Source organism: Pleurodeles waltl, chromosome 1_2 (genome assembly GCF_031143425.1).
Source record: "Pleurodeles waltl isolate 20211129_DDA chromosome 1_2, aPleWal1.hap1.20221129, whole genome shotgun sequence".
Taxonomy (NCBI): Eukaryota; Metazoa; Chordata; class Amphibia; order Caudata; family Salamandridae; genus Pleurodeles; species Pleurodeles waltl.
Genome location: NC_090437.1, coordinates 1,013,359,688 through 1,013,387,283, shown reverse-complemented (window position 1 = coordinate 1,013,387,283; position 27,596 = coordinate 1,013,359,688). Strand labels below are relative to the sequence as shown.

The following is a 27,596-nucleotide window of genomic DNA, read 5'->3' as shown; positions in this document are numbered from 1 at the left end:
TATCCTCCTTAAGCATCTTGCCCAACATTTGCCAGTCACCCTGAACTCCGCAGTATCTGCTGTGGGGATGCCCCTAACCCTCAACAGGGTTCGCCGTATCGGATGTGGGGATGTGCCTAACCCTCTGCAGGGTTCGTTGTAGTTCAGTCATCCCAGGTACAAATAGGCCTTCCTCCCTCTCCAGCCCTCACCTGCTCTCCAGCCACTGCACAAACCACTGGAGCTAGGCCGCCAGATAGTATCCTTCAAAGTCCGGTGCCGCCAAGTCACCCTCCTCCGCTGGCCTCTGCAAAGTGCTCAGTACCACTCGTCTATGAGCTGATCACCAAATAAACAATGTGATTGTTGAGGCTTGTTCTCTAAAGGTCGCCCGAGGTATCCACAGAGGGAGCACTCCAAACAAATACAAGAGGCGGGGCAGAGCAGTAATTTTCAACAGCGCTAATCTACCTATGACTGCCAGAGGCAGCATCTTCCGGAAGTCTATATTGGCTTTCAGGGCTCATATCGCACCTCGTGTGTTCCCATCTAGTAGGTTTTTTGCGATCATGGTAAATCTTAACCCCCAGGTAAGAGATACATATAGGGGCCCACTGTAAGAGGTCTAGATTGTCTAGTGATGCTTGCTCTGCTTTCACTGGGAACACCCAGGATTTCTGCCAATTTACCTTCAGTCCTGACATCTGTCTGAACCCATCTAGCATGACCCTGGCTCCTCAGAGCTCGCCCCCAGTATCTTTTAGAAACGATAACAGGTCGTCAGCATACAAGGCTATTCTATGCCAATGCTCCCTCACCCGCAGCCCCTGCCAATGAGCTCCCTGGCAAGCATGTGCCGCCAGTGGGTCCATCGCCAGGGCAAATACTAGAGGTGACAAAGGACATTCCTGTCGTGTCCCCCTCTCCACCCTATAGTTCTGTGAGATCACTCTGTTCGGACTGGCATCATTAGACTAGTATATAATAACTTGGTCTATGCTGGGAAGCCGGCCTCCAGGAGCATATGCGCCATCTCTTCGTCTAGATATTCCCACTCCAGACTATCAAACGCCTTTTCTATGTCGACCGTCATTATCGCTGCCCCTTAAAATTCATGCACTCCGCACTCTAGAATCGAGAGCAGGCATCTACTATTGAGAGCGATGTTACGCCCTGTGATGAACCAAGCCTGATCCAGGTGTATGAGCTGAGGCATGCAAGGGAGTAAGCGCGTTGCCAGTATTTTACTGAGGATCTTATAATCGACATGTAGAATCGATATCGGCCGATAGGCCCTATAAACACTGGGGCATATTCCGGGTTTCAGCAGTAGCACCACCAATGCTTCCTGGGTAGTATCTGGTAAGTATCCTACTGCTCGTGCCTCGTTATACATGGCCTCGAGCCGGGGCACTAATTGGGCTACATAGGTCAGGTACCATTCTGCAGGGAATCCCTTTTTCCCTGGCTTCTTCCCCTGGGCCATGTCCTTTATTGCCGCTCTAATTTCTTGTTGTACGATAGCGTCCCCGATTTCCTCTGCCTCTTCACCAGAGAGGCATGGTAGGTCCAACGGCTCTAAATAGTCCCTCACTGCTGTTGCCTTATAGGTGCATTCACACCAGTTCAGGTGTGTGTAATTTTTGGAGGAAACAGTCATTAATCTCTTCCTGCCTGAATTCCCGTCCGACTCCATCAGTTTCTACTTCCAGAATAGTGGGGTTCCTTTCTTAGTGGGATTTGCCAGCCAAGCCAACTAGGTGCCTTCCCGGTCTCTCTCCACGTGAGTGCGTGCCATATATCCCCTGTAATCAAAGCAGCAGAGTCTCTTTACTTTATTTGCTACTTCTTCTTCTCTCTTGTCCAGCAGAGACTGTTGATTGGGACCCTCCTGTCCCTGCTGTTCAAGTTGGCGCAACTCGTTTTCAGCAGTTAGCACCTCCCTCAGTAGCATCCCCCTCACACCCATACCCTTTGCTAGGCACTGGCCCCTCGGCCTCATCTTGGATGCTTCCCATTCTGCATGTTTGGTCATCGCAGTCCCTTAATTCATTTCGAAATATTGGGCTATGCTCTCGCCTTTAAAGGCCTGGTCCTCTAACATTTCAGGTTTAAGTCTCGATGTGGGTATCCTAGGTCTAGTACAGTGCCAATCGCAACTCATAAGGATTTGATTGTGGTCAGAGATCATACAGGCTATATATTCTGTGGTCATTACTCTACCATGGGCATCCGGAGAACATAAGAACGTATCCAGCTGCATGTGCAGGTTATACAGACTGGAAAAATAGGAGTAGTCCCTTGTGTGCGGATGTGTTGTTATTACACCAGTGTTATATACACAATATATACAAAATGTGGCCACTTGTTCTTTTAGCCACATTTTGCATATATTGTACACAACACTGGTGAACTTTAACTTCACCTTAATCACTTTCACTGTGCCATCACTTCATGAGGAGCACTTAAATGTATTTAATTCTAAATGTAATCCTTTTTGTATTACAAATTTGTTGAATAAAATTACATGACCGACTTATCACAGTGGAAGATGTCTAGAATTAGCATAGTATTTCTGTGGGAGTCCAGGATTATGCTTTCCCCTTTAGAGCCAATATTTTGCTATATATCTACATACCCAGGTCCTGAGGTTACTGGGTTTGCCTCATTTTATTACATTATTAGTACACAGTGCAGCAGAAACAATTGCCAATCCTGGGAAATATCTGAAGGCGTGTGATTTGTCCAGAAGTTGATGACTGTTCTCAAGTTAGGATTGGCTGGAGGAACAATGCGCCCTTCTCCAAATAACATATCCCATTGTTATAACTGCCTTGGTACTCATAGGGATCACTGAGTATTCCATCCTCCTTTTAATCAGATGCTGTTGTGCACACATACTGGTATTCGAGATACTTCTAAAAACTGCAAGACAATACAGCTCTCTTCATTATGACTCCATCGTTGTCACTTACGAGCTGGAGGAGAGAATGTGCTCTACCATCCCTGCCCTTCGGGTTCCTGCGATACACTATTTGAAGGCCTGCGTGCTCCCTTTCATTCTAATCTGACAAATTTCTAACTCGATCCGATCCAAATCAAACTTGTACTTTTGATGATGGCCCCGGAACCTCTTTTTATGGGCTTTTGATGCCACGTTTCTCCCAACCATTGTATCTGGACACATCTCCATGCTTTTTGTTTGCCCTGGACCTTAGAAGCCTCTCTCTGCCAGTAGTGCTCTCAGTAAGGATGTGTGACTCTACCGCAGGTTTCAGCTGCTTACTAGGCCTAGGCGGAGTTGATTCAGTGAAGGGACCAAAAAACTCCACTGCAGTGCGTTAGGTCCACAGTGTATTAGTTTGTGTCGTTCGCACTGATTTTTAGCGCCTGGTGTTTGTCCTGCATTGTAAAATCAGCCTGAATGGCACGACAAGTGCAAGAGGACGCTGCTTCTTTTCTGCCGCTTGAGTAGATTTTCAACTCGAGCGGCAGCTTCCTCAACGCGGACGGAAGGTTTCTCACCGCAAGCGGTAGCAACCATCCGTGGCCAGCCCGCACTGAGAAATCTCACTGGGAGGTGGTCTGGAGTAGGATTTTCCTCGCTCGTTGTCTCTAACTTAATGTTAGCGAGTGCCAATGTGGGGAAAAAACTCCCCTACGCAGGTTTTTTTTTTTGCAACTCCGCCCTCTTAACGGAGTGGGAAAAACTGCGAGTGGAGTTCACCGTCTACCCCTACTGCTTACTGTGCAGCTCTGGGATTTCAGCTCTACATCCAGGCATGGATCCTTCTTTACCTCTTGGGATATGGTGCTGGGGTTCAGTTGCTGAGAGAAGTATGTGTCTGAATGGTGTGCTTTTTGGTACATTTATAGATTGACAGTACTAGCTTTGTCACCTGTCTCCCTTCACCACTTGTCCTGAAACTAACTGCCCAGGCATCTTTACTGCCATTGCTCCAGGCAGCCCTCCCTCATTCACAAACCTCTGCACCTATTCTGAGTATAGCAATCTTACCTCATTGATTCATCCCTCCTCTCGCCATTTGATCTTGAATGCTGGTTCCTGACTTCCTGCAAGCGTTGGCCCATTCACTGCTCCATTATGGCTCTCTATAACTTCCCCCCCAGCTCTTGTGAATACAGAGCTACAGCACATCCACCTGCTTGCACTTATTACCCCCTGAGCTTGTCTACACGTTCCTTGGTAGTTCCATCTACAACTATCACAGCAGCATGTCCTCATGCAGTTTGAACGTTGAGTCTACGCTGAGCCCAGTGCCCCTTTCCTCTTCCTTTGCATCTCTCTGTCTAGGCACAAGCTTCAGTCATTGCAGTGGTTGTTTGTCTGGTATTGTTCTGCTAATTGCGTTGCCTGCAGAAGAGGTGAGAGGTGCTATGTCTGAAAGATATGTGCCACACTTGGATTTGCCAGGCTGGACGCCTGCCAAGCAGAGAAGCATATGTCTCCTTTTTTTTTTTTTTTTTTTTTTTTTAACGCACCTTTGCAGGAGGTTGTGTGCCTGCAGATTAAATGTGTATGCATGGGAAAAGTGGTAAATGGGTTAAGATGAGTGAATCTGAAAAATAAATTCAAACATACTACATTGAGCCATTTCACAGATCTGTTTTTACCTCAAAGGGAAAAACGTCTGTTTTGGTGCATGTCCACTTTAGGTAGTAAGTAGAGGCAAGTGGATTTCTTTAAAGAGAAAATTGATTCCTGAATCATTTTGCAACTTGGACAGATTTTTAAAAGAATTCTACCCCTCTGTAGCATGCCAATTGTTTTGATTTTCAGTCCTCCCCCAGTTATAACATTGTTCTTAGTGGCTAGCTTTCTGCATGAAAAATTAAATAAGCCAAATGTTTTCCTATTTTCTGGGTATCAACATTGTAAATGATGATGAAATCTAAGCAAATGAGACGCAAAGCTCGAATTTGCTAGCGAGCTCTGTAAAGATAATAGTCCTCAAAGGTTAATTTTGTAAATAACATGTAAGAGTCAATGAAGCGATTTTGTCTACCGTGCTTACTAAGGAAGAATAGAATTCGGAAAGACTGAAATCCAGGTTGTGCTAAAGGTTGATAATGTGAGTAGTAAGGTGATTTTACAACCGATGGAAAAAAAAAAATGTATTATTTTTTTACTAATTTGATGTACATCTGTGAACTGAGTCAGTTCACTTTTGTCAGAAATGCAAACTACTATCAATGGTGCTTGTTCCTAGAAAGCTGAAGGTTATGCATTTATATAGTAGATGAGCAGTGTGGATAATGATACAATTGGCAGGTTCTATAAAGTGTGCATTTACTAAGGTTTATATTGTAACTTATTTGAAGATGAAGTTTATTTGTGACTATTTTTGTCAATCATTGGTAGCTCATTTCTGAATACAAAAATGGTATTGTAGTATGAACCAGCAAACTTGTTGCTGTCGGGTACAAATTTATTGTCGATGAGAGCTGAAAGAATTACAGTTCGAAAACTTCTTCAAAACATAAAGTAGTACATTTTGTTATTTTTGCCTTTTCAGAGCACTGTGAATAACATTAGTAATTATTGTTCCAAATCAGTTCTACATTTTGCAAGGAAGTCAGCAAAGACTACAAAAACCACCCCTCCTTCTTCCCTAGGCATTTTAGTTTAGTGGTGCATGTAGGAATGCATTAATGATTTTCTTCAAGTACTACAAAACCTAATTTCTGTGTCCGGCAGTCTATGCTGAAAAATATCACTCCGAAGTGGTTGAACCTCTGGGGATGTACAACTGCGTCTGAAAGTTATGCACTTGTTCCCTATTAAGATTAAAATAGAAATGACAGTTCTGACGTTGGCATATAGAACAGTTAAATAAAATTGTTATATTTCGGATTACAGTACAAGATTCACGAGTTCAAATTGTTTGCACACTTAATATAAATCCATACATTCCATTTGCGATTAGAGGTATATATGAAAATGCACATATTAGTGCCCTTTATAATTTGTTGGTGTGTAGCTCTACTCTGACTGCAGAGAGAGATACCAACCTGCAATTTAAAGAAAGCAGAAAGAAACCCCACCCGAGCTGACTGGTGGAAGGGGGTTGACTGATGTGCTGTGAGGGAACAGACACTTTACCAGGCACTGGGATGCCTGCAGACACGCAATAAAATGTGGTGGAAGTGGTGAGCGTACTTTGGACTTGTCTGTTGCAGGTTGACAGTGCCCCCCCCTGCTATTGTTGTATGCAGTATACCATTGTCTACGTACTGCACGTGGAATGGTCCGCAGGGATGTGGAATTCCTATCGCCCGACACATCTTGTTTGGGGTCAAGGGCAACAAGTTTTTATGTTTACTTTGTCCTTGGGACAAGTAGGCCCAACCCTCTGCAGCACAAACCCTTTGGCTGCCTGTTTACAGAGAGTGGAACTCTCGTGTTTCCAAAAGATAATGCTGTTCGAACTTGTATTTATGTTTCATTATTTGAAAGCCTTCATTATTAGGGTGAGTGCTGTAAATAAATGTTTTAAGGTCACACTTCACTACTGACGTTGGTTCCAGTACAAAAAAAAAAAGTGTATACACATGTTTGAAAAGTTTAGGCTATGAGGCTAAGTATAATGCTCCCAGAATGCTCTCTGATTAGATGCAAATGAAGTGTCATTTAGTAAAATGTATTGACGCATGTTAGTATTTCCCAAAAATATTTCTAATGGAAAATCAGTGTAACCATTTTCAACACGATTATGGGAAGCATGAAAATAAACAAACACTGACAAAGCCAACTGATCGGACATATTTCTATAAGTCTTTTAGTTTCATCAATGCGTGTCTTGTTTTGACATGGCTTTTGTAACACTAAATGTTTGTGGGAGCTACCAGGCCCTCAACATTGTAACAAACACTGGCAAAAAAAAAAAAAAAGTTTTTGAACTTTAAAACCACACGTTGCCACCAGTGGCATAACCAAGGCCCCGAGCTGCCCTCCAGTGGGCCCCTTCAGCACAGCACCTGCCCTGAGTGAGTCTGGAGAGGGGGCTCCTCCATGTTCTTTGGAAATGGGCACCCTCCAGTTTCGTTACGTCACTGATTGCCACTGTAGTTCCTGACACTGAACAAAACTACTTTGTGTGCAATATGCTCCTTGTGGAAGAGCAGAATGCGATCACTCACAGTAAAGCCAGCCGAAAGAGAGAGAAATAGAAGTTTAATAAAAACAAAATGTCTTTGTTAACACCAGACTTAATTAGGGACCAAGACCCACATGTAGGTAGCTTTTTGCATGTCGCAAACAGAGAATTTCGCTGTTTGCGATGTGCAAAAAGCACATTGTGATGCACAAACCCAGTTTTGCGATTCAGTAACCTGGTTACCGAATCGCAAAACGGGTTTGCGACTCGTAATTAGGAAGGGGTGTGCCCTTCCTAATTGCGATTCGCAGTGCAATGTAGGATTGTTTTGTGACCGTGAACGCGGGCGCAAACCAATCGCAGTTTGCACCCATTTCAAATGGGTGCTAACACTTTCGCAAAAGGGAAGGGGTCCCCATGGGACCCCTTCCCCATTATGAATGTCACTGTAAACATTTTTTCAGAGTAGGCAGTGGTCCTGCGGACCACTGCCTGCTCGGAAAAAATGAAATGAAAACGTTTCATTTTTCGTTCTTGTAATGCATCTCGTTTTCCTTTAAGGAAAACGTGCTGCATTACAAAAAAAAAAAAAAACTGCTTTATTGAACAGCAGTCACAGACATGGTGGTCTGCTGTCTCCAGCAGGCCACCATCCCTGTGAGGGCCGCCATTCGCAAGGGGGTCGCAAATTGCGACCCACCTCATGATTATTCATGAGGTGGGCATTTGCGAAGCCCTTGCGAATCACAGATGGTGCCAGGGACACATCCTACATTCGGATTTGCGACTCGCAAATTGCGAGTCGCTCTGACTCGCAATTTGCGGGTTGCAAATCTGAACCTACCTACATGTGGCCCTAAATTCTTAAAGAAAGTCACAAAAGTGCACCCATGGTATATGTCGTACCCCTATAAAATATTTGTGAACTGTATTTTAGCTTGGGTAAATACGATGTGTAGATTTGCTCATGTGAAAATCTATTGAGCATTTGCAAGTTCATTTTCCCTCCAGCCACTTTCTTCCCAACCCTGGAAGAAGTTCTAATTCTGCCATTGTCAGGAGTAAATGTCCAACCTTTCTTATTATGGGAAAATATTAGAGAGAGGCTGGTGAAAATCTTTAAAACATGCAGGTTAGTAGGTTTGCAGACTCAAAGGCATTCCAGCCCTGGAACTATTGCTTACTGCTTCCTCCAGCCCCAGTATGCAGATCTGCAGAAAGGTGGCAAAATAAGGAAATTGCTACAGTAGGGATTGAAACTGCAAGTATTCAAGCCCTTCTATGGTAGTAGCCTTGGCATAATCAGAGAGGCTATTATCAGAGCTCTTACATAATGAGGTTGCTGCCATAATTTGTTGCCACACTACATGGCACCAAAGGGACAAGTAGATCTTTTCACAGGACAAGTAGATTTGAGAAGCAACCTGTCCCCTGGACAAGTAGATATTTTAATAAATTCCACACCCCTGTAATGGGTGGTGAAATGGCTTGCCGCTTTGCCCCTAAATCATACCGCAACACTACTGCCAGCCTGGAACCAGACTAATATACTCCAACTGTTTCACCCATGCGCTAAGCCGCTACCCACGCCTACACTACTGGTGGTAGCATATTGCTGCCTTAGGCGTCGCCTATATCTTACGAGACAGATTGCACCATATGCACCAGCTTTAGCACTCCTAGGCACGACTTGCTTAGCTCCTGTGCACCTCACCATTCAATACCGCCAGGTCCTAGGTCGCAGTAAACACCTGATACACTGGCTGGCTAGATCCGTGCGAACTCGCACAGCACCAACACTTACACCCTCTGGCACGGTGGGAAGGGAATTTTGACCAACCTTGCATGGACAAGGAATGGTCTGCCATACTGGAGGGCCGTGTCCATATACCTCACAATGCCTGTTTTGGCTAGATTTCAATTATATATCATCCACAGAGCCTACCTCTTTCGTGCCAATATAAACAAATATTTCCACCGCCCAGATGCAGCCTGCCCCACTGTAAAGTAGTAAATGCTGATATAATAAATTTCCTTTTGGTTGCTCTGGATTGCAGAACTACTGGCGAGGAGTAATGAGCCGCCTACTACATTGTACAAATAGGGTCCTTTCCAATGCATGGGAAGTATGTACACTAGGGCTACATCATCAAAGCAAGAAACACAAGGTTACATCCCGATTTATGGATCTGGTACTCCTATTAGCAAAAAAGGTTGACCACATGCAGATGGAAATCACCTTATCCACCGCCCCTCACATCCTGGATGCAATCGCTCACTAATGGGGCTTTAAACAGGGAAGACACAGTAGGACTTTGCAAAAACACAGTAGCCTACAATTTGGGCGCCGTCATGGCTGACCTGTACACTGATGTGCCTAGTGTTTCCCACCCACCAAATAATGATGGAGTAGGTGACACAATACATGGAACATCTGATATGCCACTTCCAGTCACGCCCACAGTGAAACCACAGTCTCTAATGACTTCAACATTGCGTGGTGGCTTTGTCAGGGGCAATTCTCTGTATACAAATCGAAGGAAAGATACATGGTGCAGAATATTGTTAAAGGAGGGAGGATTGAGTTGGGGTGCGTGGATTAGTTAATATCTCCGTTAATTTTGTTTAGTAAATCGGTCACTAAACGGGTCTTTCAACTGTTTTTATCTGACTTTGTGCTATATTGTATCCATTATTTAACGTATGCCCTCATTTCGTCTGCACATTCGTATATGACTGTCTGAAAGCCTACTTGATATGTGTAAAATTCATATCTTGCCCTGCCTGCTTACGTAATAGACTGATTATAAACAATGTATCTATGTCATTTGCTACTGCCATTACATATAATGTCTCTGTACAGCTGTACTTGGTAATCTGATGCATAAAAACGGCAATAAATAGATTTAAACAAAAAATGGAATAGGCATGGGAACCTGCGATGTTTCCAGGCATACGCATGACAGATGTTTGTGAGTTCCATTTTCAGAAAAAACAAATATAAATGTGTATTTGCTCATTTGAAAATCTGCTGAGCAGGCTGCATAATTAGTTGTTTGAACGTTTCTTTTTTTCTCCAGAATGAAAAAAACACTTCTTTCTCTACAGCCCCACTTTTTAGGTCTTGCTTTCTAGTCTGCGCATGGCCTGTCTGTTTACAGTAGGCTTTGAATTCTTCCCTCCCCCCAACACCCTATTTGCTTATCGATTAGCTTCATTGGCAGGCTCATTTCCTTGCTTCTTATACATTAGCTTGTATAGACTTTTATTCTTTTTCTATCATTTGTATGGCCCCTGGAGCATAGACACATCACTTGTGCTACTTTTGTTCCGTTTACACATTCTCAAAGAGTACATGTGTATTCTCGTTTTTTGTGCTTTTCCCCTGCCCGCTCCCGTTGCTCTCACCTGTTTACTTTTCCTCCCCTTTTCTCCATGTTGCACTCTTAGTTTGCTTCCCTGGCCACATCTTCAGTGTTGCTTCCTCCTCTCCTCCCAGTGTTGCTGATGCCGTGCCCTCATTGTATTGCTTCATCCACATGCCTATTGTTTCCCCCAGCCCTGTCCTTTGATTTTGCCTCCACCTTCTAGATTGCCAGTTCCCCATTAACTCCTCCCGTGCTCCACATTGCTGTCTCCCATTGTGTTTCTTTCTTTTTACTTGACTCCCAATATTTAGATTTGCTTCACCAAGGACCAATTGACCTTGACAATTTTTGGATCAATTTGCTGGAACAAATGCTGGACATCTACTTCTAAAGGGGAGTGTGGCACCAAGAGCACCAGGATCTAGAATCGCAGCCTTGGGTGTGACCATGGAGGTCAAGCCCTCAGGTTTCTTTCACTAAAGTGTACAACTCGCACCTCTGGCGCATAATACCAGCTGTAGTTTTTCTCTCTGAGCGATGCCATTTTTCTGCTGCACAAGTTTTAGATTAGACTCCCAGAATTTAAGATTAACAGCAGCACAATTTTGTAAGGTCTGGCCTACAAGACCACTTTTAGTGATCTGTAGGCAAAAGCCTATTATGGACCACAGTCCTTTAAGTTAGATAAAATGGGTAGAATGAGGCTGTTTTTAAAAGGGGTGTTGCCTAAGTAATTAAGGGAGTGGCTTAAAACATTTGAACTAAGGTCCTGTGTGATTTACATAAGTCTGCCTGACTAGCGTTTAGGTGCCTTATTGTGAGTTTTCTGCTATTGCATTGTCATATCACACTATAACAAACCTATGCCTAAAACACACCTGCCTATTGGCTTTGGGAGTGCATGCTAACAGAGTGATATAAATGAGAAACACCAATAATTATGCTGTAAATAATTGAAATTGATAATCACAAATGGTACTTTTGTGACCATCTATGTGTGCACCAGAGAAAGACCAGCTATTGGATGAGCATATAAGCTGGCCTTTGACTCACGCTGCCTTCACTTCAGCCTCCTCTTCCCAAGCTCAGTCATGTCCCATTGTGAACACCCTCTCACAACCCACCCAGACTCTTGAATAAAAGGAGTAGAATACCCAATAGCTCACTCTTTTAAAGCAACTTTACCGATACTTATTAAATTCCAGTTGCAATACAATCCGACGAAGCAAAGAATTTACAAATTTCAACAAATTCAAAGTCTGCACTTATACACAGTACAATACATATTTCTAAAACCAGAGGCGAGACCTATTGGCTTTGCCAATGTTGTTTATGAAGTCCCTAACTGAGAGTTTTCAGCACAGGAACAACCAGTTATGGCTTACATCCAGCCACGGTATGTAGATTTGCTGAAAATGATCATGGTAGTAAATTATTTTGAGTTCAGAACCAACTAAGCTAGAATTCATTGTGTAGGTACTTTCAAGAATGTATCTAGCTGTAGATATAAATGTCCAGTCTTGTTTTTTTTTTTTTTACAGGGTTAGTATCTGCTCACAATTATGGTATGAAAAGAAATTGTAACAGTGAGATGAAGTGATCTGGCTAAAAATTGTACAATGTGGTGAAGTGGAAAATTTCAGACTATACTCAGTTGGTTGACTAGGCACTGAACTATAAGTAGAGTAATATTTTGTGAAATTGAGTGACTACTTGAATTTAAATTGCCTGGGGCAGATCCCAGGATGCTTCTTCATAAACTAAAGTAAGAAAGAAAGCAATAATACACCCTGAATCTGCTGTGATCAGAACGTGGAGCCCTTTTGTTATGAGAAACTAACCTTAAACCGAGACTTTTCATAAAGTAAGCCTTTGCATACACTGGGTCTATGAATAGTCAAATATTTGAATTAAATAGAGCTTTTCTGTAGTCACAGCCCCCATATATTCAGGAAGGTGGCACAAACGAAGCCTAAATAAAACCCAAAATAAGACCTAATATGAGCACTGGTATAATTGGAGAGACTCTGAGAACTCTGATATAATGAGAACACTGGCATACTGTCTCACCTCGTTCGATTGCACCAATTGGATTTTGTTTATACATGAGAAAGAATCCGGTCCCTTGGACAAGTGGATATTTCATAAACTTCCACACCACTGTATCAGGCTACTTCAACCCATTTAAAAATCCACTAACTGCATAAAACCTAGATCTATTCGCATAAACCAGGAGCCTGTAGCCTATAGCGTGTTATCCTCAGTCACCAGCACCTTATGTGAAGAGTGGGTGCTGTGCTTTGTGCTTGTAAAGTCTCCGAGTGGTGCAGTGGACTGAGTTACATTTCTTATTCCAGTGTACGTGAAAACTGATTATGGCTTACCCCAGCCATCCGGTCAACCCCATACAATTTCTGAAGAGCTGTAGAAGTGTAAGTTCTTAGGCTTAGTAGGGAACTGCAATATTTTCGTGGTTTCTAGGTTGTGCTTTAGAAGTCTGCATTTCAGCATAAGTTGAATTTATGAATTTAATTAGGAAAAATCATAATAGTCAGGCTCTGATATCGTCCTGACAACTCACTGCACAACTGCTGAAGAGTGATCTCTCCGAAGTCCAGATCTCAAGCTGTAATGGCCCCCTGAGGGCCCCCTGTCCTCTAATGAAGAAAATTACGGTTAGGCTCCTCCCTACACATACTCTAAAATCCTCATGGTCTCCTGCAAATAGACATTGTGCACATGTCTGAGACTTTGCCAGTGATAGTTTCTACACCTTTGTACTGTCCGCAACTATTTAGAGGTCAGCTCAGGGTAGGGTTAATTTTTATGGCCATTGCATCGGTCTTAGTTGCACGTGCCATTTGTGAATCTCTAATAGCACTCAGAAGATGCCGGTTCATATCGTCCCCCTGTGTCAGATGGATTAATCAGCATTGTATGGGAAGGTGCAATCCTGACTATGAAAGTCTGTTGGACTGTTTTTGTGTCTATACACAATTTTTGGGTCTGCCATTAGCCAAGGCCTTTTCAATGTCTCTAAATATATGTACTTTAAGAGGCTTTCAGACCGCTCTCTTCATTCATTCATCTACTTCAGAGTTATTCACATTTTGCTTCCGGCCACCACAGCATAGGGTAATGGCTCAGTCGATTTTAGCCCATGGTTCCTTTATCTGTGAGCACCAGCACTCTGCCGAATCACACAGCCCCCAAGAACGTAATGCCCCTTCAGCGCAAGCGACTTGTGAACCATTGTGTTTTTGGGGAAAAACCCTTATTTTATTTTTATTTATATTGTATTTTGCATAAGTCTACTTCAGGCACTGCTACAAGGCCCTGCCACTGCTTGCAGTGTGCCTCATCTCACGTACGCATTGCTTACAGTTGCCATCTTTGTGAATGGACTTCCAACCCGTTTAGAGGTGACTCCCCTTTATTGTTCATACAGATGCGATATGCTTCAAAAATGGCTGTCCTGATATACAAGATGTACCCACATTAACCCCCATTTTGTTTATGATGTCTTTGTCATAAAGATTTACTAAAACATTTAATACAAGCAAAAGGTTTCACCTTTAGAATCAATTGGCTTTGCCAATAGCTTTCTTCAAAATTAAAAAAATAACCACATTTGCACCATGACACAGTCACATCGTTTTGTAGATGTGTAATGTGTGTGAATGCGTCATTATGCATGCATGCATGCATGCATATCTACAAAATGACTCAAATGCCATTTTTTTTAATTTACCGATCTGAGATGATAGGTAAATAAAAAGTGAAAAAGACAGCTCAAATTTACTTTTACTTTTTTCTAAGGCAGAGCTCCCCCGCCCCTCTCAAAATAAAAAGGTAAGAAGACTAGATGTAGGGGCAAATGGTAGTAGGTGAGGAGAAAAACCGCGCGCAAGGGAGAGGGATGGGCAGAGAATCATACGTGTGAGAAAGCAACACAGTGCAGGGAAGGCAGGGAGTGGGAGAAGCACGTGAGAGAGGTTTTCAGTGGGGGGGAGACAGCAACACTCAGCACAGTGGATGGTACTTGGTGGGGGGGGGCATTAGCGATAGCTGGAAAACACACACACGGTCATAGGGTGCATAAGAAAAAGAAAGAAGTAGTTTTCTAAAAGTGGTATTGGAAGAATAGCATCTGTCCAGTCAGAGATGGTAAAAAGGCTAAGCTTCAGAGTAGGCACAAACACCTGATAAACCATCAACCAAGAAGCAAGCAAATGAGTGACAATATAGCCACCCAATTGTAAGCAATGGGTGGGCTGTAAACCTCTGAAAGTTCTTGGTAAGCCCACAGTGCATCAATTGCAACCTGACCTCGCTGTCTGGATTTCTTGACCTAAAAACAAGCAGTCACAAAGCCTGTAGGCAGGCAGAAAACGCTACAGTTGTTGACTTTGCCAAAACTTGTTTTGCAACCACAGGTGGCGTCAGGCCATCCTATAATTAATATGGCAAAGGCACTCAAGTTAACACAAGGGGATGTTTTAGTCCAAGAAACAATACGTGTCTGAGAAAATGTTAACTACAACTTTCCAGAGTGTTTTCTTGAGGTCTCAATGCTCCGCCATTGTACTCCACCATGCTTCGTGTTTCAGTAGGCTTCAAAAGAGAAAGGCCTCTCTATGCACAGGTTTGTGGAGGGGGTCACACTCACCATCCAGTTGGGGCGTACACCCTGAGCTTGCACAGAATTTCCTGAGCTTTGAATAGAGAAGGTGGAATCATTACACCTGAATCAAAGCGTACAGAGATCTTTTTATGCATCTCCCACACCACATCCAATCCCTACATTCACTGCAGCTGTAACTTAGTCCACACGTGGCATCCTCCTTGCAGCATCTCACCAATCGAAGCATTACCATCCCCGAGGTGGATTATCTTCAGGAGCTACTCAGCAGCTGACTTCTGTTGCTCAAGTGGTCCAGGTGCACATCTTGGGCCTTCACACACCATCCACACGTCAGTTCTACAGCAGTTCACTTGTTCCTTCAGGCTATTGGATGACACCTCATAACAGTATCGCAGCTGAAGTAAGGCCTGTCTGAGCACAGAGGCAGATGAGCACTCCAACTCACTCTCCAATGAGCAGCCCTAGGCAGGCAGCATTCTGTCCTCCAGATATGACTTGCCCTGCCACAGCACCTCTGTGATCCCATGGCTGGATCCCTGCTGCTACTTTGCCCCCCCCCCCCCCTACTTATTGGTAATGCCTCAGGTTATTTCTCCTTCACCAACCTCAAAGCTGTCGCCAGATATCCTACTTTGCCTCAGTGACGCCAGCTGACACACAAAAAGGACTCCAGACTTAAGCAGTCATGCCCGTGGAAGGGATATATACCACTTTCAGATCTCGGTGGGTGTACGCAAGATAGTGGCAGACACTGTGTATTGCATGCGGTGACCGTCTCATGAAGAGTATAGACCACATGTGAGCTGTCCAGCTGTTTACTTCATGAAGCCATACCTTGTAAAAACCACAAGTTCAACCAGTGAGGTGTTTTGCGTTCCTAAACAGATGTTTACTGCACTTTTACGCCTCTGAGGCTGTATATTTAGTGTTGCTTGAAACGGTTACTGACGTCAGTGGTATAACACTGAAAATAGACATGCGTTGTGCAGTTGGGATTGGTAAAGGTATTTTTTACGTAATACATCATGAACAAATGTTAGTTGTAAGTCATAGCAAATGATTTAATGGTAACGTGGAAATGTTTTAATTCCTTCTTCCTTTTTACTGTTATTTAGCAATTTATGCTGGCTAATAAATTGGACACCGCAATGTGGCTTTCCCGGTGGTTCACGGTTTACTGCTCGGCTTTATTCATCCTCCCCCTTTTAGGGTATGTATTTCAGCGTTTTTCCGTTTAGCATTTATTAAAGCTGACACACATCCATTTTCGTTCTAATTCCCCTGCATGTTTCTAGAAAGTAAATAGGAAACTAAGAAAGAATGAGAACATGACTTACGTTTTCTCCGTAGTTTGATGCTCGGTTTGTCTGATGCAATCCTCTAGGGGCAGGAGGTTGCTGGCACTTCTCTTTTAGTGGCCATGTCTGTTTGTTCATTTGCAGGTTGCAGGAAGCGTCAAGCTTTTACCAGCGTGCCTTGCTTGCCAATGCTCTCACCAGTGCTCTCCGACTACACCAGCGATTGCCACATTTCCAGATAAGCAGAGCCTTCCTGGCCCAGGCTTTGTTGGAGGACAGCTGCCACTATCTTTTGTACTCCCTAATATTCGTCAATTCTTACCCAGTAACGAGTATCCTTTTCAGTGTTTTTTGTTTTGTTTTGTGGTAAACGTGAATTTTCTTAATAAAAATATGTTGGAAGTGCTTAGCTACATAAGTTCAACTGTATGATGGCGCCCCTTCGCAAGATAGATGGTTAGTGCCAAAGCTCTGCAGACCCCCAGACTAGGCCTTTCACCCATACCGAGCTACAGCGCTCACTTCCCCTGCGGGTCCCCTGGTCTTAAGGGTACAAAAAAGCTGTCCATCTTTTCCCTGAAGACTTTAGAGTGAGGTGCCATGCCTTGAATTTGTTGGGAGTCTATTCCCGAAACAAGGGGCTTGGAGAGAGAACAAGCAACCGCCTCCCACCGCAAGGTGAAACCTTGAAACTTTTAGCAAACCTTGATTATTGTTGCAAAGGCGTCTGGTGGTTGCATACTACTTGTGTTTATGTGGCAAACTGGGGTTGATTGAGACAATTAAAGGTTAGGCACCTATTTTTAATTTCTTTATGGTACTACCTGAAGCCTGTGGAGTGATTTATGGTAATCTGACAACAGATCTCGCTTTCCCAGTCCAAAGGCTGCCCCGAGTACGGCATTCTGCCCAAGTTGCAAACAATCTTGATTGTGAAATGCATGTTCAAAGGTAAACGTTTGAATATTAAAGCCGTCCACTCCAATTCCCTAAAGTTACCTACTACCCTTTCTAGAACTGCTGTTTAACTTATTTGTAAAATCCAGCTTTTAATGAAAACGTACCCATCAAAATATTTCAAATTTTGTATAGCAAAGACTCTATCAAAAGAGGTAATTTGTGAACAGTAGCCCCACTTCAAGAAAAACGTGATGCTCTTAAGCTCACTACGTTCATGCAGATTGTAAACACATTGCGCCTAGTAATTTGAGAAACCAAGTAGTGCTGCTTAATAGGAAAGAAAGAATGCCACATAGGATTATACAGGAAAATTGAAAGTTTAATTTCCTGCACACGTACTTAGCAAATGTTTACACTAACCTGCAGTATGGCTACACTGGACGGTAAAAACTTGGAAGAAACCATTTCAGTCTTTCTCCCAAAGAAGTAATTACTTGAAGACATCCGCAAGCCTCAAATCATATGCATCCTCTTTTGCCTATTGCTTCTCTCTGGTTTGTCTTCTGGAGAACTCTAAAATGAAGATGGCACCATAGCCTTCCACCGATCTTTATCTTCGAAGCTCCAACCCTTCTGAAAAAGGAATGGCACAATTGCCCTTAACTGAAGTTGACCAACAAGGCCCCCAAGAAGTGAAATGTTTTATGCATTATTTTAGCACATCACCTCATATTTTTTTGCAATATCGTCTGTGCAGTCTGTAAACATAGAGCGTGCTCCTTGTGACCTTTAACACCTTACTTCTCTGGCTACATTCTTGATGGATGGTGATATGGAAAATAGCCAGCTTGCATTAACAGTGTAGTTTCTGCAGTGAAATCACAGATTGGGTCTTTAAAGGCATGTCTATCGAAAGTTTTCGCAGTAATTAAAGTGGTAGTCCCAAAACAATCACAGTCAGAGCCAAAAATGTAATATGTTCCATTCAGAGTCATTTTTGTGGTTATCAAAAACCTACTAGTCAGATTTATGCATTCAAATTTCTGCCTTTCTCATGAGCTACAAAAATCCAAAGGTATAGTTCTGAATTTTCGCGAGTATGCCTGTCTGTGCAGTTACCTGCAGAGAAGCCAATCTGCAGGAATAAATCAAGCAGTTTCTTGCATTCTCCACTAGAATGTTTGGGGTTGTTCTTTTCCATTCACGCTCTGGAAACTGTTTTAGTAATCTGTTTTTTGAAGGTGGTTATGTGTATTTCTAGTATGAGTAGAGAGATGCAAATAGTTATGGATGTTTTTTGCATTACCAGCAACACTTAAGTCCTGCTTTCTAGAAAGAGACAAAAACCTCTAATGTTACCACCCTTAGCATGAGTGTCCCCTCTTGCAATGAGACCCTTGTACAAACGTGCTAATTGAAACCTCAGCCCCATTACTGTACATAAGCATCCATAATATTGCCAATCAGTTCTTGGAGAGTGCATGTGTGTTAAAAAGTGGGTCTCTGGTTGGTAGAGGTATGTACCCTGTCCAAGAAGGGACCGCAATCCTAGTCAGGGTTAGTCGCAACACAACCTAAATTATCATGTGCTCACCCTCCAGTAGCTTGGCACAGAGCAGGCAGGCTTAATTTAGAAGGCAACGTGTGAAGTATTTGTGCAATAACTCATACAATAGCACAGTGAAAACACCACATGAAGTATTCCACACCATCTGAATAAAAGAAGTCTAAAACTCCAATATGCACCAGTCATGATATCACTTTACAGGTTTAAGTAAGTCTTAATCATTGGGAATCAATGGAAGTCTCTCTTTAGCACAAAGTACCTGGAATGCGTTTAAAAAAAAGTCTTTGATGGCCCAGACAATTCTTAACAGGAGGCAAGCTGACAAGCTCTTGGGGATCACTGGGGGTGGGAAGGCTAAGCCCTTCTAGCTGAGCCGGGGAGCAGCAAGCTACAAGGCAACAGGCAAAAGAGCAGTCCTTCCTGAAAAGCAGTCCAGTTGAGTCCTTTGTGCAGCACTGCAGTCCTTCTGACAGGGTTCAGTTGTAGGTCCAGAAGTGTCTCATTTTAGGGGGTCACACACCCAGTATGTATACCCAAATGATCCTTGTGGAAGGGACTTCAGGAAGTGGTTTTGAAGTGCACCAGTTCCCCCTTTCAACCCTGCCCTCTCTGCCAGGAGATCTGTGGGGTTTTATCAGCCCTCTGTGTGGGGTCAAGCCGCTACCCTTTAAAGTGTAATTTAGAGCCCCTCTGCCTCTCCAGCCCAGGAAGACCCATCAATATGCAGATGAGTGTCATTTGTTTATGGCTGTCTGGGTGGAATGCACAAGGGGAGTTGTCAACTAGCATGGACCAGACGTGGATTGGAGACGGGCTGTAAGGCACAAAGAGCGGTAAGTACAGAGAAATGCCTACTTTCTAAAAGTAGCATTTCTAAAATAGTAATGTTAAATCCAACTTCACCAGTAAACGGGATTACTCACTACCATTCCATTCGTGCCAAACGTGACAATGCCATTCCCTTTAGATCAGAAATTACCACTTAGAAGTATGAAAGGGAATTTCTCATGTCTGCCTATGAGGGGAAGAGGCTTCTCAGTAGTGAAAAACAAATTTGGGAGTTTTTCACTACCAGGACATGTAAAACTTACAAGTACATGATCTGCCTTTTACTTACCATGCCCTATTGTCTACCTAGGGGTGACTTGTATGTGAAAAGGGAATTTTAAGGCTTGGCAAGTAGTTTTAAACGCCAAGTCGAAGTGGCAGTGAAACTGCACACACAGGCCATGCAGTGTTAGGCCTGAGACACGGTTAAGGGGCTACCTATGTGGGTGGCACAATCAGTGCTGCAGACCCACAAGTAGCAGTTAGTTTACAGGCCCTGGGCACATGCTGTGTATTTTACTAGGGACTTACAAGCAAATTAAGGGGAGAGAGCACAAGCACTTTGTCTCTGGTCAAAAGTGGTAAAGTGCGCAGAGTCCTGAAACCAGCAAAAACAAGATCAGAAAATTGGAGTGAGCGAGGCAGGCAAAAAGTTGGGGAAGGCCACCCCAAGGCTGTCGGGTTTAACAATGTGTAACCTGGATCCAAGTAAATAAGAACATTTCCTCAGTGTTGAACTTTACATTGTCATGAAATGTGAATGATAATGGATGCGCAAAAAAGCTCCAACATGCTATATGGGCCAGTGGACTACTAGACCTGTGCCAAACAAGACTGTGTGCTCCACAACCACTGCCTGGATCTTCTACCTTTTAGATATCCCCCTTTTCACAGTTAGTTTTGAACCATTTTATTATTTTTCAAATTAGACCTACAGAACATTCATAATAGTACTACATACATATCTGATAATGATTATAACAGTGCTCAGGTCAGCTTTACATACATGCTGTTATTATTGAGACAGGAGTGTCTGGCTCCAACCTTGAACTAACATGCAAACCTAACTTAAGCCAAACAGGAAGATTCATAGCTATGAGTGGCATCAGCTTAACAAACAGGAACATGACATTCCTTAAGGAGGATAGAGCTGGCAATCCTGCAGGAATCTGTGTATTGTTAAGATGATATGGTGGTATGTCTGCACCTCCACGGTGTTCCCAAGCCTCTGATTCTCTACTTTTTACAGTCCGTGATAGTGTGGCGTCCGCTTTCCACAGTCCCCAATATGGGCAGCCGACATGCAGTCTTGGGGTTTGGATGCCAGGATGCGTGGGAGAGAAGGGGTTGGGGGATCAGTACCTTTACCAATTAGGACTCGGACTCCATACTCTCGGTCATAGAGGCACCTCCCCTAAGGCACCATTCGTTCACGTTACTCATGTTTACTCATGCAGCTCCTGCATATACAGGCCCAAGCCACTTGCAGTTTGAACCCTACATAACCCTCTGGGCTCCTCCCGTCTACGTTCCGTCTCCTCAGCTCTACCCTTTTTTTTAACAAGGCTGCAACCCAGTGGGGTAGTGTCGGGAGCGTGGGTGATATCCAACTCATGGCAATAGCTCTTATGCCTATGAGTGCCAGGTCAGTGAAGCGATTTGTTACAGTTGCTCGCTTGCAGCGGTGAAAGAGGCTCAGCAGGGCACTTTCTGCCTTATATGGGTCTGTACTTTGAGTTAACTCTGTGACGACCCCCATTATTTGTTGCAAGAAATGGACCAATTCCACCCCTTTTTCACAGTTATACGTCAAAAGCTCACTGTTATCATTCACCAAGAAGCCAACATATAGATAAACCACCCGTAAGAAGCTCATTGCACCCCCTATGTATGTTATGCAAGACACCTGGAAGATCAATTCATATATCTTCTTAATATTCAGTCTGCAGCAGCATCTTTTACCGTCACCACTTCATAAGCACCGTTCGAACCAACTTGCTCTTGCTATACTGAATGTACCCCATTGTGCAGTAGACAAACTGAAACCTCCGGCTGTGAAAGTAAAGTGTAGGCCTTCGAAACTTTAGCTACTTAATACTTTTCTTCTTTTATGAAAGATCCTACTTTGCTCCTCTTTTACCCACGCCTTGAGTAGACCTGACCATGCCCCATTACAGTTGCAAGCAAAGCTTCGCAGGATGGGGATTCCATATTTGTGTGCACGGTCCAGTTTGTCCCAGCCCGCTGATTTGTAATTGGTATTTTATCATTCCGTATGTAACAGAATGCCTTCCCAAACTGATTGGTGTTGAATTGAACATTACATACTGATGATATCCATAAACCCATGTATGGACACGATGGAGCACGTGCAAGTGGCAAACTCCTATAAGTGTATTTTCAATTGCAGCTGCCCAGCTCCGTAACTTCCTTCGCAACTCGTCAGAACCTTTAAAATACATCTCTGTATAACCTAGCGAGCTAGAGAAACTGCAGAGATGGCTAAACTTGCATTATAATCGATCTTGATGTATACTGTAGCCTACAGATAATTCCTAAAATGTTAAAGCTGGTAGTTGCCTGTGTGAATATTTCTGTCTGGTAAATTATCATCTTATGTAATTCACTGTCATTCGTAACCTCTCTTGCATTTTACGATGCGTAGATTTGGTCTAGAATGTGAGAGCCAGATTATGGTTCTTTTTGTTGCTCCTCTTTTCCGGTACCATTAAGACTGTGCTGGGGCGAGTGAACTCCGAATACCTTTCTACAATGAACACTTGGTTTTTATAGCACTGCCGTCTCTGTAGCCCACTCACAGGGTACGTGTATAGGTGTTTGTGATTTTGGGTCAGTTGGGGGCACAGTAGTGCAATGTTCATAGCACAAATGGGGGTCGGCCCAATACTGCAATGGTGTGCTGCAGCAGAGCTAAACCTTAAATTTGCAAACATTTCCCGAATTTGATGTCCATTCAGACTACATGATGGAAGGATTGGTTGGGGTAGTGGTTGCATTGGGGATCTGTAATTGACTATCCCTGATGAGCATTATACCAGTTCCTTTCACGAGAATGTCAATAAGTGGCGACTCAAGTGTAAAGCCAAGAGCTAGTTAGGTTTGAAGGTGCTAGAGTAAAGCTAAAAGATGTGTATTTTCAGATGGCAAAGGAGCAAATAGACTTCTTAAACCTTCTCGTGCCCCAGTGTCTGTGAAGAGTACCATCTGTTCCTTCAGTGAAACCTGTGGCTCGAGGAAGAGTAGTTAAATAAACTGACTGATTGTTTCAAGACTATAGAAATGCTGTGGGTTTCTTAGTGAGTTCCACAATTGTTTTCTTTCGCCAGGCTTGCTAAAGCCACAAATGTCAGTGAAACTGTTGTACCACAAGCTGCTTATTTTTCCTTAATATATCACAGTGAGTATTTTTCCAGTGCTCCTTTTCTCCTTGCTACATGCTGCCACGTACACCAAGAAGATTCTCGATGTAAGTGCTCAGCTCGACAGTGTGGCTGTTTGCCGATGAGGATGCCGAGAATTCCTGTTAGCGTTTCCTGTTTTTTTTTTTCTCCTTTTAGAATACAGTCTAACCTGTTTTGTTTGAACAAATGCATGCATACATTGCTTTACCTTCTACAGACTAATAACGAGAGAAGCCCCGTGGATTAGAGAACGCCCATGTGTAATAGAGTAGCTCTTGTGGGATTGCACAGCAGAGTCGTAAGCAGGCATTCTTAGTCAGGTGAACCCTTTTACTACACTAAGCAGATATTTGTTCTAATTAGACTTAAACCCCCAAGCAACGCAGTCATAATTGGTGACAATGAGCTCTTGCTTGTTTGCTTATGTTTTTTTTTCTTTATTTTAAGGCCAAGGGTTCCAACAGCATGCCATTTGTCAGATCAATCTTGGAAAAATTGAATACAAATCAAATGAATATTCTGAAGTTTGTTGCTTGCAATGAAATATTCCTGATGCCAGCTACTGTTTTTATGATCTTCAGGTAAGATGTTGTAATGTGGAGGGCTGTTTTACCAGTATGTTTTATAGTGTGTAAATCGTGCTACATTGAAGTAAATAGTCAAGCTGGTAAAAAGAATTCAGACAGTTTCATTGACTCCACTTAAATTATAATCTATAGGCATTTCATCTGCCATACGCTTGGGTATCGGTCGTATGACACCTTTGCACCATTGATTAATGTTTAATATTTCCCATGAATGTAACTACTCTTAATTGTAGCTCTAAAATCACTTTACTTGAGAGAAACAGTAAAGGCTCTTAACTTGTGTTAGCATTAATATTATTTATTCATTCATTTGGCTTCCTGCTTACTACTTACCTTGCAATTCCTGGATAGCAAAACCACAGGTGCAGAACACCACATCCCATACGCAATTCTTCACACTCAGCTATTTAAGAATATTTTAGAATGATCCTGACTTTATATTCTACATATGCATGAAAATTCTGCTGAAAAGAAAGATCATTGGTAATGTGTTTTCTGAAACCAGCTTTATTTGCCCACATTCTTGAATAAAAATATTGCATTAAGACTGAAGGTATGATGAAGACATCTGTTAATAATCTAGGTCTGGGTGATTTTCACATTCTGTTAAAACATTAAATAGTAGTACAAAACCATTACATCAGTAACCCCCCCCCCCACATTAATGGTTCCTTTATCTTTTGTTCAGTGAATGGGTGAGCATTTATACCTGTCCCTGTCAACCATATTTGATATGTTCACCTCACAGTGAATTAAGGCTTTCTGTGAGCTTTAGGCCTTCTACTATTTAAGTCACAGGTTTGTCAGTGTTGACTGTGTAGCTTGCATGCTTTCAAGTAGTTAGTCTACATACATTGGAAAATCTCTAGCAGGGTGTTTCACTGATGCCAGCTGGATTCGTTTCTTCTATCGAGCCCCGCCGTTTTCTGTTGAACAGACATGTAGAAGCTTAGTTTAAACACTGCACTAATTTGGTAGTCTGATTTCAGTTTTACTGTTCTATCAGGCTATCGCACAATGACCCATCACTTCAGGGCCAAAAGTGTATTTGGCTTTTTGAAAGGTAGTGACTGTGCCTCATGTGAGGAGGCACAACAAACTATATTACTCTCTTGTATCAGTGTAGGACCACAGCACCAGTTTTAAAGTTCTCCTCTTCAAACAGAATGTCAGAAAGTAGAAGACATAGAAAAAAATGAACTGGCCATGCCTGTCTTCAAAGGGCCCAATTGTCCAATCATGATAATTCACGTTGCAGGATCTGATCTCTTTGCAACACCTGTTTCAGGAACTGAGTTTGTCTTATTTTCATACTGTTAGTCTTCCTTTTTGGGTACCAAGGAGTCATTTGAGTGATTTTTGACTACTAGAGCAACACCAACAACACTGTCAATTAAAATTTCTACTTCCTCTGTAACCACCATGTCAGTGATGTTCCCTTTGGTGAAAACCTTAATGGTAATAGAATAGATTAGTACTTTTCTACTCACAGCAGCCACAATCTTCTCCTTGATGAAAATCTACCCTAGGAAATTGGGCATGAGTAGGAAAAAATAGAATAAAAACCAGTGCTAGCCAGAGACTATAAAGTAGGCTAAATCGTTTTTTGCATTCAACTATGTAAATGGTACATTATTTTTGCAAGGCTGCACCTCTGAATTCCCATTTTACTTGCGTTTGTAACATACTGTCACCTCAATCCAGCCTTAAGTGAATAAACATGCAGATGTCCAAGCAAATTGGGTCATTTTTCTTTGGGATGAACCCAGTTTAGCATAAGATGGTGTGTCTCCGTAGACCACCTCACATGCTTTAAGTAGCATGATGCAGGTTTGTACTTGCAGTGAGTTTTTAGTATGCACCAAAGAAAGAGGCAGAAATCCCCATTTCAAGAACCACCAAAAATCTCAAACTCGACTCTCCTAATGATGCAGTTATATCTTCTATCCTAGGTACCTCTATTGTCTCCATTGTTCACCACCATGCTGCCTCAAGTGTCCCACAACTCCTCAAATTCTGTTCAGTGTTTTCTTTGCTGACGGGTCTAGGCCACGAACACCAGTTTCTCCAACTATACTCCAGGTCAAAGTGTTCACTTTGCGCTTGCATTTCCTGCACTGATGACTTCCAGAATGAAGTGAAGATTTTAAATCCTCTGGGGGAATAAATCACTAGGACATGGATTAGTGTCTTGGCAGCTTCATCTTCAGAAGACTTTACAGAATTCTAAACTGCTACAAAGATGGCCAAAAATATTAGTACGTTTTAAGGCCACGCTCTAGTGAAGAATCATGGGTCTGGACTGCCAGTATTCTTGAAGAAGCTCTGTTATTGTCATAACTATGGCAGCAGCAAGGCTACCCCCAAGCCATAGCTGTGAGCCTGCTGAGGCGGACATGTGCAAACTGTGTGCCTTTAGCAAAATATTCTGTTTTATGTCATCTACCATCAGAGTGGTCAGTTCTCCCCGCCATCTTATTGAGGTAGATTATGTTCCAAAATATAAAAACACTGACTCCTCTTTAATAGTAATACGTTTAGAAAAACACCATACTGCAGGCAATAAAGAGGTTTCTGGCAATTGTTTGAAACTGCTCAGCAGCATTAAGAAAATATTTTCTTGCTTTGTGTGTTCTGCAATATCCAAAGAAAATAAACAATCCATGCTGATTTACCAAGGTCATGGCAGTACTTAACTAAAGGAACTTTCTTTCAGTCTGTTTATCCATTTGGAGTACCAAAGAAAATTCGGAGGAACCTAGCTATATTCTAAAGGTTAATGCACTGTTTCAACTTCTGGCATGAAGTAACAGCAAATAATCTTTCAAGTGGTGCAAAAAGGGACCTGGGAAACTGGGCCTGGAACATCCAAGAAAAAATTGCAATCTTTACAGTGTTATATCATTCTAATGGTTTAAAGATTAATTTATCCAGGGTGTATTTTAGCTAGTTCTTGGCAGTTCTCTTGACTTATTGTTCAGATCATAAATGTTTTTGTCTCTATACTTCCCTCGCCACACCATCTCTTAATATTATTCACTTCATTAGTATATAGTTGTACTTCTGTAATTGTTTCATATTTTTGGTGGTGATATACTTCACAGGACATAAATGCTACCAAACTGTAAATCTAGCCCTACTTGACCGCCAAGCATTTCTTCTTTCTGGGAAGCAAGGGCAGTTCTCACTGTTTGATCTCGAGCCAGGGTGAGCACACCACACATATTAATTATGTTATTCCCTTCTGGTGCTTGGAAGGAGCAACTCCATCTTACTGATTCTAAACCCAATATAGTCCTCCCTCTCCACGGCTTGGACTGGTTCCTGCAGGTGGGAATTTACAGTGCATTGGACTCTAGAAATGTGATATTGATCAGGTTCCCTAGAAACTGCATTCAACGCAGTAAGCTTGTATTAAAAGTTGTTGTCTCCTCCGTGCCCTTGAGTTTTGTGATAGATGCAGACAAGCAATCCAAAGTTTAACTAAAGGGTTAGTGTGCTAGGAAAATCTAGCTACAGTACAAAGCAAAATTAAACTATGAACAGCCTGCCAAGTGTTACCTACACAATTGTTTTCATAACTCATATGTTTTAGATTTATACACTGATGGTACAAAGAGCCAATAATCTCACTAAGTGAATGTTAAACTTATTTTGGGTTGCTGGGTAACATTTACAGCTATTGTAATTACAATATAGTACTGAAACTGGGCCAATGGTCAAATACTATGTTAGCAAACAGTTCTAATTATCTTAAAGCTCAGTTCTTTGTGATGCTTAGTGATAGCCATTTTAGAAAAGGCACAAAACCAATGTAAGCTAGTACAGCAGTATTAGAAAATTCACAAACCGTTAATTCTGTAGACGCTTTACAAATACAGGCA

At 42.6% G+C, this 27,596-nt stretch overlaps 1 protein-coding gene across 2 annotated transcripts in view; it reads left to right on the top strand.

The window, feature by feature from the left end:
- The window catches only part of TMEM33 (transmembrane protein 33), a 75,395-nt gene that overhangs the window by 11,503 nt on the left and 36,296 nt on the right, over positions 1-27,596 (top strand). For both annotated transcript variants that reach the window (XM_069201826.1, XM_069201821.1), the window contains exons 3-6: positions 16,226-16,320; positions 16,553-16,740; positions 23,123-23,190; positions 23,573-23,706. In XM_069201826.1, the coding sequence (XP_069057927.1) occupies positions 16,226-16,320; positions 16,553-16,740; positions 23,123-23,190; positions 23,573-23,706 (485 nt within the window). The remainder of the gene's footprint in view (positions 1-16,225; positions 16,321-16,552; positions 16,741-23,122; positions 23,191-23,572; positions 23,707-27,596) is intronic.